The following is a 17,351-nucleotide window of genomic DNA, read 5'->3' on the forward strand; positions in this document are numbered from 1 at the left end:
GGGTCAAAAGCTTACCAATCCTTATCATTGCACGAGATTGAAGAATATAATTAATATTTAATGGATCCATTAGGCATTAGTCGATATATAAAGATCTGGACATGTTCTCGCTATGGTATTCGCGAACAAACTCACCATCACCGACTTAATTGGCTGGATTCACAAGCATCACAACTACCACAAAGTTTTGAATATATACAAAAATGCTCTAAAACTAATATATACATCAATGCGAGGACATTCCATTGTCATGCCAAAGCGTTGTTGAGAAAGAAAACTAAAGAAAGGAGAGATAGATGGGGGCAGTATGTGGTGGGAGGAACCTAGGCTGGCGCCAGAAAGAGGGGACGGCAGGTGGTGGGGGTTTAGGGGCTGCATCAGGTGGGAGGGTGGCTGGGGAACAGATTTAGGGGCATAGTTGAAAGTTTTGAACAAGAATGTTGTATGGGTACTGATAGCAAATCAGGTGGGTACAAGCATATTATTGGGGTTCAGATAGCAATCGAGGTGGGTACATATTTGAAAAATCATTTTTGGAACAAAGAAAATTAAGCAACGGGAGGGAACCAGCTACACTTCCACAGCAACATCTTAATGCCAAACCACATCAGAATAACATTTTTTATTTTTGGGCCAGGAACCACATCCGAATAACTTAAAAACCAAAAACAACGTCTTAGTGCCAATTAGCAATACCCTGCAAAACTCTGCATGCTTCAATTATTGTTTAGAATCAGTACTGTACAAAATTGGAAGTGCTCAAAGCTCTGAGAGTGGTAGACTCTAAAGAGACGAAGCTCTTGTAAATCGGACTAGTACTCAACCAATACTCATATAAAGTAGTAGACTCTAACGCTCCAATATATAAATAAATCCTCTACTTAATAATTGAAACAAAAAGGAATCAGCTGAGAAAACTTTAGAAGTTGATCCTCGTATTCACAATACATGTTTGAAGCTCAGACATCCAACTCTGTATCTTTGTCGAAGATATCCCACCCGTCGTCCAGAAGTGCTTTCTTATCAGCAGCTGCTCTTTCATCTTCAAGTCTGCTTTTTGGTGATAGACCATCGACTGAAGGAACAGGACTTTCCTTCTCCAGGGTCTTTGATGACTCGACTCGGTCTAGAACGAAATCGGATGCCATCATGCTGCTTTTTGGTGATGAATCATTGACTGAAGGGATAGGAGTTGACTTCTCCAGAGTTTTGAATGACTCAACTCGTTCTAGAACCAAATCAGATGCCATGCTTTTGATGGATGAGCACGAAGAAGCCAATATGCAACTGGTCTGGCTAGAGGAAACAGACAGGCTTAATGGAACCCGCTCATCAAACTTCTCTTTCAGCAGCCTGACATCCTGACAAATAACAGAAATTTCTCCTCTGCACATATATGAAAGAACTTTATTATCTTCCTCGAAATAAAAAATAAAAAATACATAATACAAAAAGAATATATACAGAAAACTGTTAAACGAAAATTTAAAAAGCCTTGAAAGGCATCAGAAATATTCAGATGAAGAAATAAAGTTGTTATACAGCAAAAACTGGAAACCTCAAGCGAGAATGGGTCTTCCCCATACCAATTTTTTGGGAATTAAAATTTAACTTAACAGAAAATTAAGGGATGGGATTATATTCTTAATGCATGAAAAAATGATTGACTTGGGACAGTTTATTTAGAATATTGTTGGAAGGATAAATACGACCAAAGGCAATAGGTGTAACAGAAAAAATTAAATAGAACTCTGAAAACTAGAGTTAAAATGGAACATAAAACTACAAAACTTTAGTTCTCAAAGAATATAAAAAATAAAACTTCCACTGCCACAAATATCAATTCTAATATGCAAATTTCACCAACATCAAGTGCAGCATATGGGGTGAGCCAATATGGGATATACCGACAAATTGCTGGGCATCCACCACTTTAAATAGTACTGGGGCCCTCAATGGTCTTTAATGTAACCAAATTTCAAGTAAAAAAATGAAGACAATAACTTACTGTAACATATCAACAATGCGGCCACGGTCCATCAGAAACTCCCGTAACTGCAGTCGAGCAAAATTACAAGAATGAGTTATATTATCAGTTATTAGACTTGAATAGGTCCATGGTCACTGAAAATAGTTGCTACCTTGGAATTCTCCTCCGCCTCCTGTTGCAGTATCTTTGACTCCTGAACCACTTTCTCCATAATTGCTTCTTGTTCCGCAAGAGCTGTTCGTGCAGATTCTTCCTTTTCAAGCTTTTCCAGCTCTGCCATTTTCCTGGCCTCTACTACTGTATCTAGTCGTGATTCAAGAGTAGCACGCATCTGCAGTTACAAAACAGATAATGAACTAAGAAAATAGATTTATTTATCTATTAGTAACAGATTAGTTTTTGAATTTTTTTATGGTACAAAATATTCACCTTCAGTGATGATTTGGTTCTAAACTTCTAATTAGAGCTATTTCAGCCCTAGTTGTAAGGGACTCAAACAATGATCATTTTTGGCAACACTGCTTTGGATGATTTTACAAGAAAGCCATTATTCTGCTTAAAGAGTTACAACGTACATTGGTTATCCGCAGAGGGCTTGTTAAAATAATAGACAAAAGTACGTTTCTGTTTAAGTTGGTTGGGTTGGATACTGACGCAGTACAACATTTTCTTTCCATACTGCTTTGGTGATTACATAAAAACACCATTACTGCTCACAATGCGCAGCGGTCAAATATGCCTAACAGTACTAAGTAAATAGAGGACTTGTTAGAGCTACTATAAATACATTTTGGTTTAATTTAGTTTTTAAATCATACTAAAGAACAAGTGGACCTGATAAATAAACTTATAGTCATAAGACCACAAGTACATTTATCTACAGCAATCCAGAAGATGATGGGAAAATCTTATAAGAATTGAAAACACAACCCTATTGTTTCTTTTATTATTATTATTAGAGAACCATTATTTTGGATGATAAATCTGTATCAAATAACCCTACAGTAGACGCAATGAAGAATACGAGATGAACAAGATAACATAAATAAATTAGTGAAATGAAGCATAACAACAAAAAACTAATGCATTGTAATAAGCAGATGAAGTAGAGTCAAAACCTCATTAAGAATTGCAAGTGACTTGTCCCTTTCATCTGACAAGCTAAGCAATCGAGATTGAAGCTCCTTCACTTCAGTTGATAAAATTGCCTTCTCCCCATACACTTCTCCAGCATGCTGCAGAAAAAAGAGATATATGCTCAGTTATGATGAACATTTATCAAAGAGGAGCTTAATTCATAATCCATTACTTTTGAACACTAATCGCATTAAGCAATATACAACCATGTCATTTGCATCCTTTGCATGGGCCAACATCTGTTTCAGTTCCTCCACCTTGACCATAATATCTAACCCTCCCCTAGCGGCTTCCTCTTTCACATGGTCCACAGCTTTCTCCTGCAGTTCCACTTCTCTCATCATGGTGATAACCGACTCCATGGCTGAAAACAAGGTTTTCTGCACCATTGTTAAATGATTAGGAACTATGTAGCCAGGGAGAGGAAACAAAAAAAAACTTATCCTTGCTGATAACTAACTCAATCAATCTGGTGTGCTTCAGCAATATATAAACACTCTAAAAAAATTAAGATTAAGCTCCAAAGTTTCCACCAAAAATTATTACTGACACATCCCAAGATAGCACAACTTATTGGTACAAAAATGAAATGAAGCACACAAATCAAATCCATATCACATCGTAAAATTGCATTGAAAGAATTAAAAGACTTTTCAAGGCTCCCAATAGGATCAAGATGATATAACTACTCACATTAAATGGCGCCAGTTTTAATTAGAAGCTGATAGCAATAAAACAAACTGTGCAGTTATAATTTTTATAGTAGAGTCATTTATTTGTGAACGGTGCAGTTATAAATCCATTATACCTTGTTATTTTTAGCATCTTCAATGATCTCTTTAAGAACATCAATATTGCATAAGCTGTTCATGGTGGACTCGTCAATATCACCCATTGACCTGGGAGAACAATCATTCTTGGAAGTAAGATCTGAAAAACCAGTTGCTTGCAATTTCTCATCAGCCAGAAGAGGACTTGAACAAAATTCTGAAAGTACGGGTGAATGTTCTGGAAGAGGAGAATCCAGCTGAACGGAACTTTTTTTCTCCAGAAAGTCAAATAGACATGATTCTACTTTATCACATGTTGCATGCATAACCAAATCAGGATCATCAGTCACAAGAGAACCAAAATCTTTCCGTTCAGAAAGCAGATCATTCAAGCTGCCACTAACCCCATCTGTTTCATGTATTGAACTGGTTTCCATGCCAGATGGAGACTGCTGAAGCCCAACTTTGACATTAAAATTCATACATTCTAGCTCCTGATGTTCAGTTGCTTGATGTATCAAAGCATTTGATATGACATGGAAATCCTGCAATGAATGCGCTTCATCCAACAGTGTAGGATCATCCTGAGAAGTACCACCAGTATGATAAGTATTGTTGGCATCTTCACCAGATGTGGATCCTGGTTCTGAAAAAGTTCCAACCCCTGATTCCTTAATTAGGTTCTGCTTCCTTTTTTCACTCTTCTCCTTGTGTCCAACTGCAAGTTCAGCATGCAACATATAAATATATTATAGATAATATAGCAATTTGTACTACTATAAAATACACCATTCAAGTCAAGGCATCACATAAAGCATACACAAAAATTACCATCTAAAGTATAAAGAAAAGCAAATGGCAACATTCTATTGCTGCAAGTAATAATCTATAATGTAGGGAAAAAAAAAATATATATATATATATACCACCAATCAACAGAATGATTTGGGGGTCGTATGATTGTAAAGGGAGAAGATCCTCAACAGAAGCTATAGAATACCTGGAGTTGGTAGAACCCTAGGACTCTGACCCTTAGCAGGACTGACGGGTGACAATGGAAGTCTAGTCAAGCTTGGGAGAACCTCATTAAGAACATCCATCACAGCTGCATCAACATCATTGGAATGTTCAATAGCAACGGCCTTCAGAATGCGAAAATCAACCTGCGTGGTGTTCAAAGAAGTAATATATTGGGTCAATTACAATCAAAGCCAACCTACTTAAATCAAATAGACAACCCAAACATCTTAGGACCTATATATTTTATAAACTTAATGTTCTACATCAAGGGAAAATTAATGAAAACTATATAAACTTTCAATTATGATCTTAGGCAAGACAAATCTGTGTAAAATTCAATAAAATCCAACTAGAAGTCTCAGAATCATTAACATGTTCTGGAATCACACAATAATAGTGCAAAGGATTAGAAACACAAAAAATAGAAAAAAGAAAACAAATCATTTCTTGCTTGTCAGAATAGGTGTCACCAAACCTGCATTTTTTACATTAAATTACATGTACTAATTCTTCAAATTATTAAGTTCAACATACAAGTCTGACAAGAAAATACATACGAAAAAAAAAAGTAAAAAGGAAAAAATAATTATACAAGAACAGGGTAACATTATAATTCAATTCCAAAGTTTCTTTGAGGTAAAGACTAATACCTGTGGGAAAACCTCCTTCAAGCAACCAAAAACTGCGTTGAAACCCATATCCAAGAGCTACTAATCTGCATAATTAAAAAAAAATAAATAAGAAAAAATCATTCATCAATTTCAGAGTCCCAAGCCCTAAATATTAGAATAGTACAAATAATCGAATAACAAAGTGTAATAATTTAACACAAGAAAACGAAAACGATTGCAAGATCCGCGATGGCTTTTTCAATTTTGGTAAACCCTAATGCTCTGTCGGTTTAAACTACAAACAAAACTTAAAATTTGCTTTGGAATTCAGACCCGATGTAAACACGCACAAGAGATGAAATTCAATATCAAGAAAAATTGTAGAAAAGACAGACCAAACAAAGAAACCACAATATCTCTGTTTGGATACCAAGAAAAATAAGAATTAAAAAAACGTAAAAGAACGGGATTCAGAATCAAGTTTTTCTAACCGTTTGGAACCTTAGATTAAAATACGAAAGAAAATTTTCAATACTTTTTTTGGTGATCACGTTTCTTGTCCTTTATGGGTAGCCAAACAGAGGGAAATTACGAGATAAATACCGACCTTGTAGAGAGAGAGAGCGAGATAGTTTCAGTGGGAAACTGGAAAGGTGGAGAAGGAGGAAGGGTTTTCAGTTTTGTACGGTATTTGTAGTGTTCGATTCTCGGGAAAATAACTAGGAGATTTGGCTGGGCTGGGTTTGGGCGAGTTTGACCAGGAGACCCGTGCAGCTAAGGAAACGAGTATAGGCGTTAATCTGGCTATTATCCGAGGGTAATCTCGTCCATCTACGATTTGACCGTTGAGATTTTATGGTGGAGGTTTTGGGCCGCGGGCGCGGGTAATCTGCCTACACGGAAAAAGTATTTTTCGTTGGACGGACCCCATGGTTAGCTGACGTGGACTTGCGAACTTTCCTAGTGCTTTCCAATATTTTTTGGCTTATAGTATTCCGCCCGAAGACAGAGTTTTCGATAATTATTTATCCAATAAAAATGAAAAAGACATTTGGTAATATTCTGCCAAATATTATTATTATATTCAGTCGTAAGTTTCGAATTACTTAGTATATTTCAATAAATACCAAATAAATTTGAGTGATTTCATAATTTTTTGCAAGAAAAGATAAAATAAAAAAAATTTATCCAAAATATATTAGGATAGTCATCTCATATTTTTTTCACCAACTTTCTGCCATTGCAAAAAACAAAAAAAAGATTTTAAGATTCTCAAAGTAAACATGACAAAATCTTAAACAAGCACGATAACACAACACAACACACACAAAAAAATATGATGTTTGGAATCTTGATGTGTTTGTATTTAATTGAAATTATCTTTTCAATTGTATTTTAGTCTTGATCACCAGTTCTCCAAGTCTGGAACTCCAGATAATTCTCTCTCAATTTTTGTAGGCTTTTTTTTTTTCTAGATAACCCAATTGGGTTTATTGCAGGACAGATCTAGTTTTTAGCTCTTGAATGGACATAGAAAACCAAAATTTAAACCAAGAATTACATGCAAGCACTAAAATCTACAACACCTAGCTTATAGATTAAATGTAAAGATAATTAACAAAGGACACACATGGCACTGGCCGCAACTTCGTGGCCATCTTTTCCGACTAGGACTACAATCATCTCTTATTGCCGAGAAGAGGCTCCTGTGGACTCCCTGAAAACCTTATCGAATGTGCATCATCCTCTGCAGACTTCTTCGGGGGTTGCCCAAGCTTACTTAGTGCTCCCTGAAGATTAACAAATAGATAATTAAGCAAAGAACCTTAACTTCAGAACAGCTCACAGCAATGAAATACAGTTTGTAATTCAGTCCAAAATATGTACTTGGAAAGGAAGCAAACAAGTAAGATGCAGTTTTACTATTCTTAAAATTTTTCAGCTGCTTTTGGCTACTTTATATGATGTTACTATATGATTCCTTTGTTAAATTATTCAGCTGCATAAAATTACTCTTTTCAGACTACAAGTGCATTTTAAGCATGAGCAATGAAACATGGCCATGCGCGTCAAAAGCACAAAGAATTGGAAGAATTTCATAAATATTTTCAGATAAAAATTCTGTGGAAACTTCACTTACAGAAAAACTTGTGTTTTTCCAGGAAATTAATTTTTTTTTCTACCCAACATGGAAAATGAGAACTGATTATGATATCATAAGCTACCTCCATATAGTGGTTTATGCCTTCATATTCAGATGACTTAGCAATGAAGATTGACAAGTAAATGATGTTAACTTACTGCAGACTTTTGAGCAATCAATTTCCGACTTGATGGAGCTCGTGCCACACATGAAGCAGCTGCAGCAGCAGCCACACGTATTCTACACAAATCACACATTCCAAATTAATCAAGCAACTTGACCAAGACACACACACACAGAGGAAGAACCAGAAACTTCAGGTCATACCTCCTATGTACATCGATATATACATCTGTCTCATCTACAATTTCCTCCTGTATTAGCAAAGGGTATCAGGAAAATCCATCAACAAACAATGGGCAAGTAAAGAGAAACAGTATGGGCATATTTTGTAGTGGAACACATAATATCACACTCTGATTGAACCACAGAAAGTTAATAAATTTAAGTTAGAAGATTGAACAGGGTGATGAGAGCATCTAGCCGGTACATTTCATGTGAGTGCTACTAAGCCAAAGTCCAGGAAAGTTAACAGATCATTCCAAATCCATAAATTGGAAGCAGAGCTTACTTGCAGAAGTTCTTCAAAAACATCCTCCAGGGTGATAATTCCAATGACCTCCCCTTCTTCAATATCCTCTGATGAATTTGGAAAGCTATTTGTTGTAGCTCCATTTTGTTGAACAGCTGGCTTGTTTGTCAAAGACCTTGGAGATTTATCAATGTCAACAACAATACTTCCTGACATATCATCATGCTTGGCTAGAAAGGAGGCAATTAAATGAGTTTTTAGTTTCTCCTCTTCAAATTTCTCTCTGTCAGCAGTAGGCAGAGGGTTTGTGCTCTTTCCTTTAATCTTCACTACAGCTGCCATGTGACTGCTTCCTTTTTGAAATTCATTAAGTATATCATACAAAGGCATATTTGCAGGAACCCTGGGATATCCATGCATAAGAACTTAGGGTTTTCCCACAAAGTACAGATATAAAAGATAATAGAGAGAGAATGACACACCTAGGCATTCTTCGAATGGAAACCGAACTGACTGGAGTCTCTGTTTCTGCTCGTACTGTGAGAAGATTTTTCACCTAAGTCCGGTACAACAAAATTATTATAAGTGACTTACAAATTCTGCAATCAGCTATGACTTGCCAATTCTACTAGCAGCTGTTATCAATAACAAGAAATCATATTTGACAGGTGCACGTGCGTGCGCGCACACACACACAGACAAACTACAGATAGGGCATAAGTTTTTATACCCACCAGTAGGAGGCCGATAATATTTTTTGGATTTCCAGAATAGACAGGGACTCGACTATGACCTCGTGCAAGAATTTTCCCAACTGCTTCCCTGCATTAAAACAGTGGGACAAAAAAAAATGTGTACATGTGGTTGCTCCTGATTAATAAGAGACATATAGCAGCAAAAAATAAACCTGTCCTTATATAATAGTAAACAAGGGAGATGAGTAAGACCGATCTCAGTTGCTACCAGATGATCCTCACAAGTCCTTCTCATTACCTAGTTTCTACTATATTCTGCTCAAAAGAACAGCAGATATCGCGCAAAAGTAAGCATCAAGAGATGTCCTTATTAGTGGAAAGAAGAAAAGTAGCTTCTGTCACTGCTATTTTGGTATCATAACAAAATGACCAGGGAAAAAGAAGAAGAGTCTGAAGGAAAACACACCAGTCTAATTTTGAATTAACATCCAAGGAAAATGTTGACTCAATAGGTGTCATAGCCTCCTCTGCAGTCTGGACATCAAAACAAACTTTAGTATTTTGAAACTTCACAGATTGAAGACAATGCAACAAACGTGGATTTTGACATTATCTTAATGGTTAAAATGTCATGGAAAAGCCTGAAAGTGTAACTAAAACAAAAATACCCTAGAAGACAAGAAGCATTAAAATAGTTGGGAAGCAATATTAGCAACACAGAAAATACATCAAGAATGCACATTGACCAAGAAAGGAAAACAAGTGGCTGATAATATAAAAGTAAGGACCAACATGAACATAACCCACTAGAAAAGATGGAAGGTGCCCTTCATAGAGTCAAATTATCTTCCCTCAAGTTGCTCTAAATTGTGTCATAACATGTCAAATGCAGTCAAATGCAGCAAATAGACAAAATGTAACTTTTAGACTACTTGCTTTAAGACATTAGGCACCTTTTCAGTTAAATCTAGTGCTCCACTGATGATCGTTGTCTCATCATGCGTCAGTTCACCTCCCTTACCAGCCTAAAAATGGACAGAAATAGCAAGTCAAGGTAGATAGAAAGCATGAGAGTTGGCATAACTGATGTGGTATTTTCAGCTATTCAAAAGTCAAAGTCACATTCAACCCCAGATGTAGAAATCATTAACCATGAACAAAATGTGTTGCTAGCAGTGGCATGTACACAATTCCAATCTAAGCTGCTCACCTCTAGGCCGTGAATAGAGACTAGGGCTTTCAACTGAGCTCGCCTAAACAAATCATCGCTATGTCCAAGTACAGCATCCAGAACCTGAAACCATGGGCTAAAAGCTATAGCAATGTTTTAATCTAAAACATAGAGGACTTCATTCCTTATCCTATTTTTCTTAATAAGGAAACATAGTTTGTAATCCAAATATGGAAATTATCACGATTATGGTAGTAAAACATCATTGCGTAATAAGAAGTCATATCATTGTAATGCAATATCTTATATGTCTCATAACCCAAGAACAATTAATTAAACAGTAAATTGAGGTACGTAATGAGCTTTAAAAGTTTAAAACTTGAAAAGAAAATTGAAATTCAGTGATCTAGTCTAAGTTATAAGCATTACCTTCGCAACTGGGTATGCAATGGGATAACATATGATCATCAGAATGCGAACAAGCCAAACGAAATTGGCACCAACGGCAAGTCCATATCTTGAGCATATAGATTGTGGAATAATCTAACCCACCATAATAAGACACAAGTCAGTCACAGTGCCATTTTCAGCTGCATTTCAGTAATTAATTATTAATTGGAAAGGCGCCATACCTCTCCAAAAAGAAGAACAAATGTTACAGACAGCAAGACAGCAACAACAGGGTGAAAGATTTTGTCAAGGTATAAAGGAAGGGCCTGCAAAGAAAAAACCATCATATGTAATAATATATATATATATAAATGAACTCTTCTTAGTATTAATTAAGTACCTCCATGGCACAAGCATTGCCTAGAAGCAAAGTGACCAAAAGCTGGTGCTGCTTTTGCACAACAGGTAGTATCGTAGCTGCGTAATGGATCAACATCAACAATTAGTTTTAAATCAAGCTTAATCAGATTGCTAATATGAAGTTAGCACCGATTTGTTTATTTATTTTGAGTATAAATTAACGGACCAGCTTGCTTTTTCTCGGTGGGGGTACCGCTACGCTGGAGGATTTCGAGGTCGACGAGGTTGAGGGACATCAAGCCGAGGGTGAGGCCGGACATGATTCCGGCGAAAATGACCAGCAGGCACGAGATTCCGGCGTAGAGGAACCACTCGCCCGTCCCGAACGGCGTGTCGTCCAACGCGAACACCATGTCTCTCGCGCCGTTCAATACCATCGTCGTCACGGTCCGAGCTCAGCTAGGGTTTCAGGCGGTCGGCACAAGCACCATAGAAAGCGAGAATGCGAATCGAATCAAAGAGAGAGAGAGAGAGGGAGAGGGAGAGTGTCCTTTTTTGACTTGCTGCTGTGACTCTGTAACAGCGTGACTGGCTTGTCGTAGTGCGGGAAGGAACTGTGGGTTGGTGATGAAGTTAACGGTTTAGCCGATCAGGTCCGTTGAGAACTGTAAGTCAAAACGAGGAGTCAACCAAATGGACGGTCAGGATTGCGCGATGTGTGGAGAGGGTTGAAGGGGATAGGATTTGATTATCAAAGTAGGTGTGGGACACAGGAAGCAAACATATCAAGGATTTATGAGGATGGAGATTCTATCCTCTGCGGTCGAGAACAGTGATACTGATGATAGGATCGGGCCAAGCTCATTATACTTTGCCGTTACCAATTTATACTTAAACTCTCGGTTTATCATCGTTTTTTCACGTACATTTTTTTAGCTTTCAAAATTATTATATATAACTTTTATAGCGAGATGAAAAATTATGTGAAAGTATGCAAAAAAGTATATTAAATGGGTGAAATAGTCTAATAAAATTACTCAAGATGTAAGATTATATGTATCAGTTTTGAAACCTGAGGGAGTTTATGTGTAATTTTTAAAGGTTTAATTATTGATTTACCACCGAAAACTGTAACTTATTCTCACTTTGTCACCTGAAAGTTTTTTTGTCCTAAATTATCACCTATAACTTACATCTGTGTCTCATTTTACCTTGTTCCGTCAACAATTCCGTTAAAAATGATGACTTAGCCGTTAATGCTGACATGGCGCACTGGATATGCGCCACGCACATGTCACATATTTTCTTGTATTTTCTGATTTTTATAAACTTTGAAAATTAATTAAAAATAGCTCTGGACTTAGAAAAATACACGAAAAATTCCTATTGATTTTTTTTGACTAGTACTAATTTACTATGGGGTCAAAATGCCAATTTTCCCTCTAAAAATTTTCAGAAAATTTGGAAAGTCCAAATTTATTTCTAAAAAATTAAAATACTCTAGACTCTTTGGAAATTCATAAGATAATCTCTCGAACTCTAAAAAATATGAGGTATGCACCGTTAGTCTTATAAAAACTAACAATACATTTCTCGTGAACACTTGCTACCCAAAATACCTCTTGCTCTTAGAGGAAAATAAATTTCCCTATAAAATAAATTATAAAAAAATTTTAGAATTTCTGTAAAGTCTCGAAATAATTATCTAAAACAGGCTTTTGGTAATTTTCAAAATATTTTTTTGAATTTGTCTAAGAGTTTACGAAAATTCTAGAATTTATTTAATAGAGGAAAATTTATTTTAATTTTTTTAGAAATAAATTTGGACTTTCTATTTTTTTTTGAAATTTTTAGAGGGAAAATTGGTAATTTAACCTGATAGTAAATTAGTGCTAGTCAAGATGAGTTTGTAGAAATTTTCCGTGTATTTTTCTGAATTTGGAGCTATTTTTAATTAATTTTTAAAGTTTATAAAAATAAAAAAATAAAAAATCCGAAAATAAAAGCAAAGATGTGACACGTGGTGCACATTCAGCGCGCCACGTCAGCATTAACTGCCAGGTCATCATTTTTAACGGAATTGTTGACGGAATAAGGTAAAATGGGACACAGATGTAAGTTACAGGTGGTAATCTAGGACAAAAAAATTTTCAGGTGGCAAAATGAGAATGAGTTACAATTTTAGGTGGTAAATCGATAATGAATAGGAATGTATATGAAAAGACAATAAACCTCAAAGAGTATAAGTGTAAATATTTTCTACAAAAACCCTAAACTTGTCATTTCTCCGTTTCTCTCTCTTGCTCTCAGTGTGTGAGTGACTTTGGCTCGTACTGTGATTCCAGGTATGCTCTCCAAGACCCGAACCATCTCTTCCTATTTGCACAACCTCACAGACACTTTCACATCATCACACGCGAACCCAGAAACCCACCTTCAGATTAAGTTCATTTCGAGCCTGAAGGTGGCGTGGCGCAAAGACCAAAAACTAGACCAGGCCATAGAGAATGACAAACAGTACAAGGTCTGTGCCCGGGTTGTCAAGGAGGTCCTTAACGAACCGGGCCAAGCAATCCCACTTCGGTACCTCAAAAAACGGCGCGAAAGATTGCACCTTAACATCGAAGTCACAACCTTTCTTAGCAGAAACCCAGGTTTATTTGATGTTTACTATGATAGAATCAAACCCAAAACAGAACCCGTTAAGTTTCTTCGAATTAGCGATAGGCTCCAACTGTTTCTCGAAGAAGAGAAGAGGATTATTATGGAAAATGAGCCCTTGATTTTGTCCAAGTTGTGTAAATTGTTGATGATGGCCAAGGATAGGGTGATTAGTGCTGAGAAACTGGTTCATGTGAAGAGGGAATTTGGGTTCCCAAATGATTTTATGGTCAATTTGGTGCCCAAGTATTCACAGTATTTTAGGCTCCTTGGGAACCCTGGAGAGGGGAAATCATTTTTGGAATTGGTTTCGTGGAACCCCGAGTTTGGGAAATCAGTGATTGAGAGGAGAGCAGAAGAGGAGTCCAGGTTGACAGGGATCGGAGTTCGGCCTAATTTTTATTATAAGCTTCCACCAGGGTCTTTCTTGAAGAAGGATATGAGGGAGTGGGTTAGGGATTGGATGGAACTAGATTATATATCACCATATGAGGATGTGTCAAGTTTAGATCAAGCGTCTCCAGAAATGGAGAAGAGGACGGTTGGGGTTCTCCATGAGCTGTTATCATTGTCTATATTTAAGAGGATTCCTGTGCCGATATTGGGAAAATTTTGTGATGAGTATCGGTTTTCAAATGCATTCTCGAATGCATTGACAAGGCATCCGGGGATATTCTATATGTCGTTGAAAGGAGGGATTAAGACGGCAGTGCTGAGGGAAGCATACAAGGATGATCAGTTGATTGACCGGGATCCGCTGTTAGATATAAAGGACAAGTTTGTTGAGCTATTGAAGCAGGGATGGCAGGAGAGAGACAAGCAGTTGAGGTTGCAAAGGGAAGAGCTTAAGAAGAACATGGAAAGTGTGGCTAATAAAGAATAGGCCAAGCACAGGTGCAAAGATGATTGGTGATCAAGAAAGGTGAATTTGCAACTAGATGAATGCATTGTTGACAGGTAAGAAGGAATTAATTCTTTTTTAGAATGTCTATTGAAATTGAGCTGCAAATTGTGTTGAAAATATTGGATGATCATGGTTTGTGTGGGATTATGGTGTTCTGTCTAGGAGAACGTTTCTTTTTGTAATGTTATAGAATGTACTTTGTAGTAAACTAACACATTGATTTGAAATTTATAGTGATTCTTGGTGTAACTGAATCTTTTTTATGGAAGGGTGAAACTGTTTTTTTTTTTGTGACATATATAAGGCCCAATATTATATTTGTGCATCTTTTGGTTGGATTGTACAACAATCAACAAAATTGGAATTATTAATGGAACCATTATGACCATTGGTGATGCATGCTCATTACTTGCATGACTAATCAAACATAAAAACAATGGTTAACTATGAACATTATCATCCATTTTCGTATCCTATTTTTGAACTTTGCCTAGGTCATGCTCGGTGTGTTAAAATCTTACAGTCAATCCCATTACAACCCTTAACCAGGAGGAGAGCGATAGTGAGAAAGACATGCGACTATGTCACTCGCTATCGCTCTCCTTAACCAGGAGGGTTTCCACACTATTTCAGCAAAAAATTGATCTTGTTAGGAACTATTCTGGAGTTGAAGTAGAGACTTTAGTATCTATGCATTAAGGCTGGAGTTTGATCTCTCAGACAATGAATACATTCTGACAAGTAGCTTCTGAAAGGAATGTTCACTGAAGCTGACTGTGGTATATTTGGACACTAGATCAGAAAATGATATTGATGAATTAACTTCTGTTAAGAACATCAGATAATTCATACCATGTTAGAAATGAATATTTTACTAATTACAATTGAATTGAAATTTTTTTTTAGCTTCATTGCTATTCATTTCTGCATTAGTTCTGTATGGCCTTTGTGATGACTGTTACTGGGGTGGTTGTGGTTCAGAACTTCTTGAGGCTTTATATGAAATCAATGTGAGTCATCCAAGGATTAGCATATTTTGGCAAACCAGCAACTCTGCTTCACTTACTAATCTACAGATGTTGGCTATATGATTCTTATTCATTTGAATTTTAGTTCCAACCATTTTGATGACCAAGCAGGAAGATTGTTTTATACCTTATATATCATTATTGTCTGCTAATGGACAGGGCTAAGGACATTGTTTGGATAATTGGTTGAAAGTTTTAATTATCAATGATAACTAAAAGAAAAATCTTCAACAAATTGCATGAAGTATTGGGCCAATTAGACACTATCGGTCCATTTCATTAAAGTATTTTTTATTGCATCTGGTAGAAGTAAGGTCGGTTGTGCAAAGACCATTTAGAAGAGTTTGCACGTCACCTAACAGAGCCTTCACACAAAATGAATGAAAAATGGAAAACCATTCAGAACCTAACCTCATACGTTTGGGCAATCCCATTAATTATTACCACCCACAAAGAGAACCCAACTAAACTAACGAAAACAAGAATCATATGAAAGCACAAAGTGTATAAATACAAGGTTTAGCTTAAAACACCCAAAAAACATCCCTCCTCTTTCACAACACATGCAATAGCAGAAAATAGTTGACATGGAGAGAGTCAAGATTCTTACATTAACCCTGTGTGCAGCTTCCCTACTCTTACTGCCCAAGATGGAGGCGCAGCAGCGTCTGTTCCCTCCTCCCCGCCCGCTGTGTGCATCCCAATTTGTGCTTGTTAACTATGCTTGCGCAATGCTGCCATATAGTCCACTACCCCCTCCACTACCCCCCTCCCCTCCCTCCCCTACACCCCCTGATGATGATGATGATGAGGAAGGATCGGGAGAGCATGAACACAGACACGGGCATGGGCACGGGCACGGGCACGGGCATAGGCATAGACATGGTCATAGGCACAGGGACAATGAACACACGCCCGCTGAAGATAACTGCTGTAGATGGTTGAGCCAGCTTGATAACGAGTGTGTGTGTGAATTGCTGGTGCGCTTGCCCCCTTTCCTCGCTAAGCCTCTGCATTCTTACACTGTAACTGTTGGAGAATCCTGCACCGTTACCTACACATGTGGAAGCCCCGTCAGAATAAGGAACTGAATAAAACAACAGTTTACTTTGTGATGCCATGCATTACATTACTGATCATCAGCGTATGAAGAATTTATTTATAGTACTTATGTTTGGTGTTAAGATGTTTGCATGATCTGACTGTAATACTGCATCTTGGTGTTATGTTTTAGTGTTGTTTAGCTGCTTATGTTATATTTCTAAGCATTCAGCATAAATTGAAGTCGTACGTTGCATGGAGAATAGGAACACTCAAAAACTCATTTACTTATGACTATAGTTTCTAATAAATGTTTGGCTTGGTTTTATTAAATTTTTTTTTCCTAGCTAGATTACACCTCTACTTTTGTGTGTATTAAGATGCAACCATTGCCAATTGGCACTCTGAGAATTGGAATCTGGCAATCAGATATGCAAAATATATCCAAAGGATTAACATGTTTCAGTTCGAAGCGGTACATATTTTTCGATTCAGGAGAAGGTGAGTCGAATTCTTACAAAAAATATGCGGATACATGTTTTACCATTAGAGTCAATTTTTGTTGCTCATAAAATTGTAGATATCCCTTTTGGTCCATGAATGAGTTGTCTCCAAGTGTTTGCAAATGCGACAAGAAGAGCCAAATGGAAATAGAGATGTATATATGCTGATAACACCCACACATAATGTTCCAAATTAAAGAAAGATAGGTGACTGATTGAAAAGAGTTGATTCGAAAATTTTGCTTTTATTTTCAAAAAAAGAATAATTGACCAACAAATTGGTTGTACTAGGCGGTATCAAGTCATTCCCATCTCACCCAAAACTTTATTCTCCC

The 17,351-nt window shown here is 36.9% G+C and overlaps 4 protein-coding genes across 5 annotated transcripts; 2 read left to right on the plus strand and 2 right to left on the minus strand.

Moving 5' to 3' along the window:
- Positions 1 to 693: 693 nt before the first annotated feature.
- LOC147275713 (uncharacterized) lies at positions 694 to 6,303 on the minus strand. Of its 2 annotated transcripts, none has more exons than XM_086255254.1 (9): positions 6,136 to 6,303; positions 5,568 to 5,632; positions 4,898 to 5,060; positions 3,936 to 4,615; positions 3,334 to 3,507; positions 3,109 to 3,225; positions 2,142 to 2,321; positions 2,009 to 2,055; positions 694 to 1,386 (listed from the first exon to the last, which is right to left on the minus strand). In XM_086255254.1, the coding sequence occupies exons 2-9, from the start codon at positions 5,613 to 5,615 to the stop codon at positions 960 to 962; spliced, it is 1,836 nt and encodes a 611-aa protein (XP_086111380.1). In that variant the 5' UTR covers positions 5,616 to 5,632; positions 6,136 to 6,303; the 3' UTR covers positions 694 to 959. The 2 variants fall into 2 exon arrangements, with proteins under 2 accessions (XP_086111380.1, XP_086111379.1); XM_086255253.1 differs by having other exon boundaries at positions 6,064 to 6,302.
- A 663-nt stretch (positions 6,304 to 6,966) lies between these two features.
- LOC147275714 (DUF21 domain-containing protein At4g14240-like) lies at positions 6,967 to 11,541 on the minus strand. Its single transcript, XM_086252774.1, has 13 exons — positions 11,106 to 11,541; positions 10,920 to 10,996; positions 10,762 to 10,845; positions 10,559 to 10,672; positions 10,169 to 10,252; positions 9,912 to 9,983; positions 9,425 to 9,492; positions 8,998 to 9,085; positions 8,746 to 8,819; positions 8,303 to 8,666; positions 7,999 to 8,045; positions 7,830 to 7,911; positions 6,967 to 7,318 (listed from the first exon to the last, which is right to left on the minus strand). Exons 1-13 carry the CDS (start codon positions 11,314 to 11,316, stop codon positions 7,208 to 7,210), a joined length of 1,476 nt encoding a protein of 491 aa, XP_086108900.1. The 5' UTR covers positions 11,317 to 11,541; the 3' UTR covers positions 6,967 to 7,207.
- A 1,607-nt stretch (positions 11,542 to 13,148) lies between these two features.
- On the plus strand, positions 13,149 to 14,423 carry LOC147275715 (Ubiquitin carboxyl-terminal hydrolase family protein). Its single transcript, XM_086254506.1, has one exon. It carries the CDS (start codon positions 13,227 to 13,229, stop codon positions 14,421 to 14,423), a length of 1,197 nt encoding a protein of 398 aa, XP_086110632.1. The 5' UTR covers positions 13,149 to 13,226.
- On the plus strand, positions 14,357 to 16,768 carry LOC147275716 (Tetratricopeptide repeat (TPR)-like superfamily protein). Its single transcript, XM_086254507.1, has 2 exons — positions 14,357 to 14,497; positions 16,100 to 16,768. Exons 1-2 carry the CDS (start codon positions 14,479 to 14,481, stop codon positions 16,561 to 16,563), a joined length of 483 nt encoding a protein of 160 aa, XP_086110633.1. The 5' UTR covers positions 14,357 to 14,478; the 3' UTR covers positions 16,564 to 16,768.
- Positions 16,769 to 17,351: the final 583 nt, after the last annotated feature.

This window comes from Dryas octopetala, chromosome 8 (genome assembly GCF_963921425.1).
Source record: "Dryas octopetala chromosome 8, drDryOcto1.1, whole genome shotgun sequence".
Classification (NCBI taxonomy): Eukaryota; Viridiplantae; Streptophyta; class Magnoliopsida; order Rosales; family Rosaceae; genus Dryas; species Dryas octopetala.

Coding starts and splice junctions, on each gene's coding strand:
- LOC147275714 (XM_086252774.1), bottom strand. CDS start 11,316: ATGGTATTGAACGGCGCGAGAGACATGGTGTTCGCGTTGGACGACACG. Junction 10,253..10,558: donor TTGCATACCCAGTTGCGAAG/GTAATGCTTATA, acceptor CCATGGTTTCAG/GTTCTGGATGCTGTACTTGG. Junction 7,319..7,829: donor TGATTGCTCAAAAGTCTGCA/GTAAGTTAACAT, acceptor GTTAATCTTCAG/GGAGCACTAAGTAAGCTTGG.
- LOC147275715 (XM_086254506.1), top strand. CDS start 13,227: ATGCTCTCCAAGACCCGAACCATCTCTTCCTATTTGCACAACCTCACA.
- LOC147275713 (XM_086255254.1), bottom strand. CDS start 5,615: ATGGGTTTCAACGCAGTTTTTGGTTGCTTGAAGGAGGTTTTCCCACAG. Junction 3,508..3,935: donor AAGATGCTAAAAATAACAAG/GTATAATGGATT, acceptor ACAATGGTGCAG/AAAACCTTGTTTTCAGCCAT. Junction 1,387..2,008: donor CGCATTGTTGATATGTTACA/GTAAGTTATTGT, acceptor ATATATGTGCAG/AGGAGAAATTTCTGTTATTT.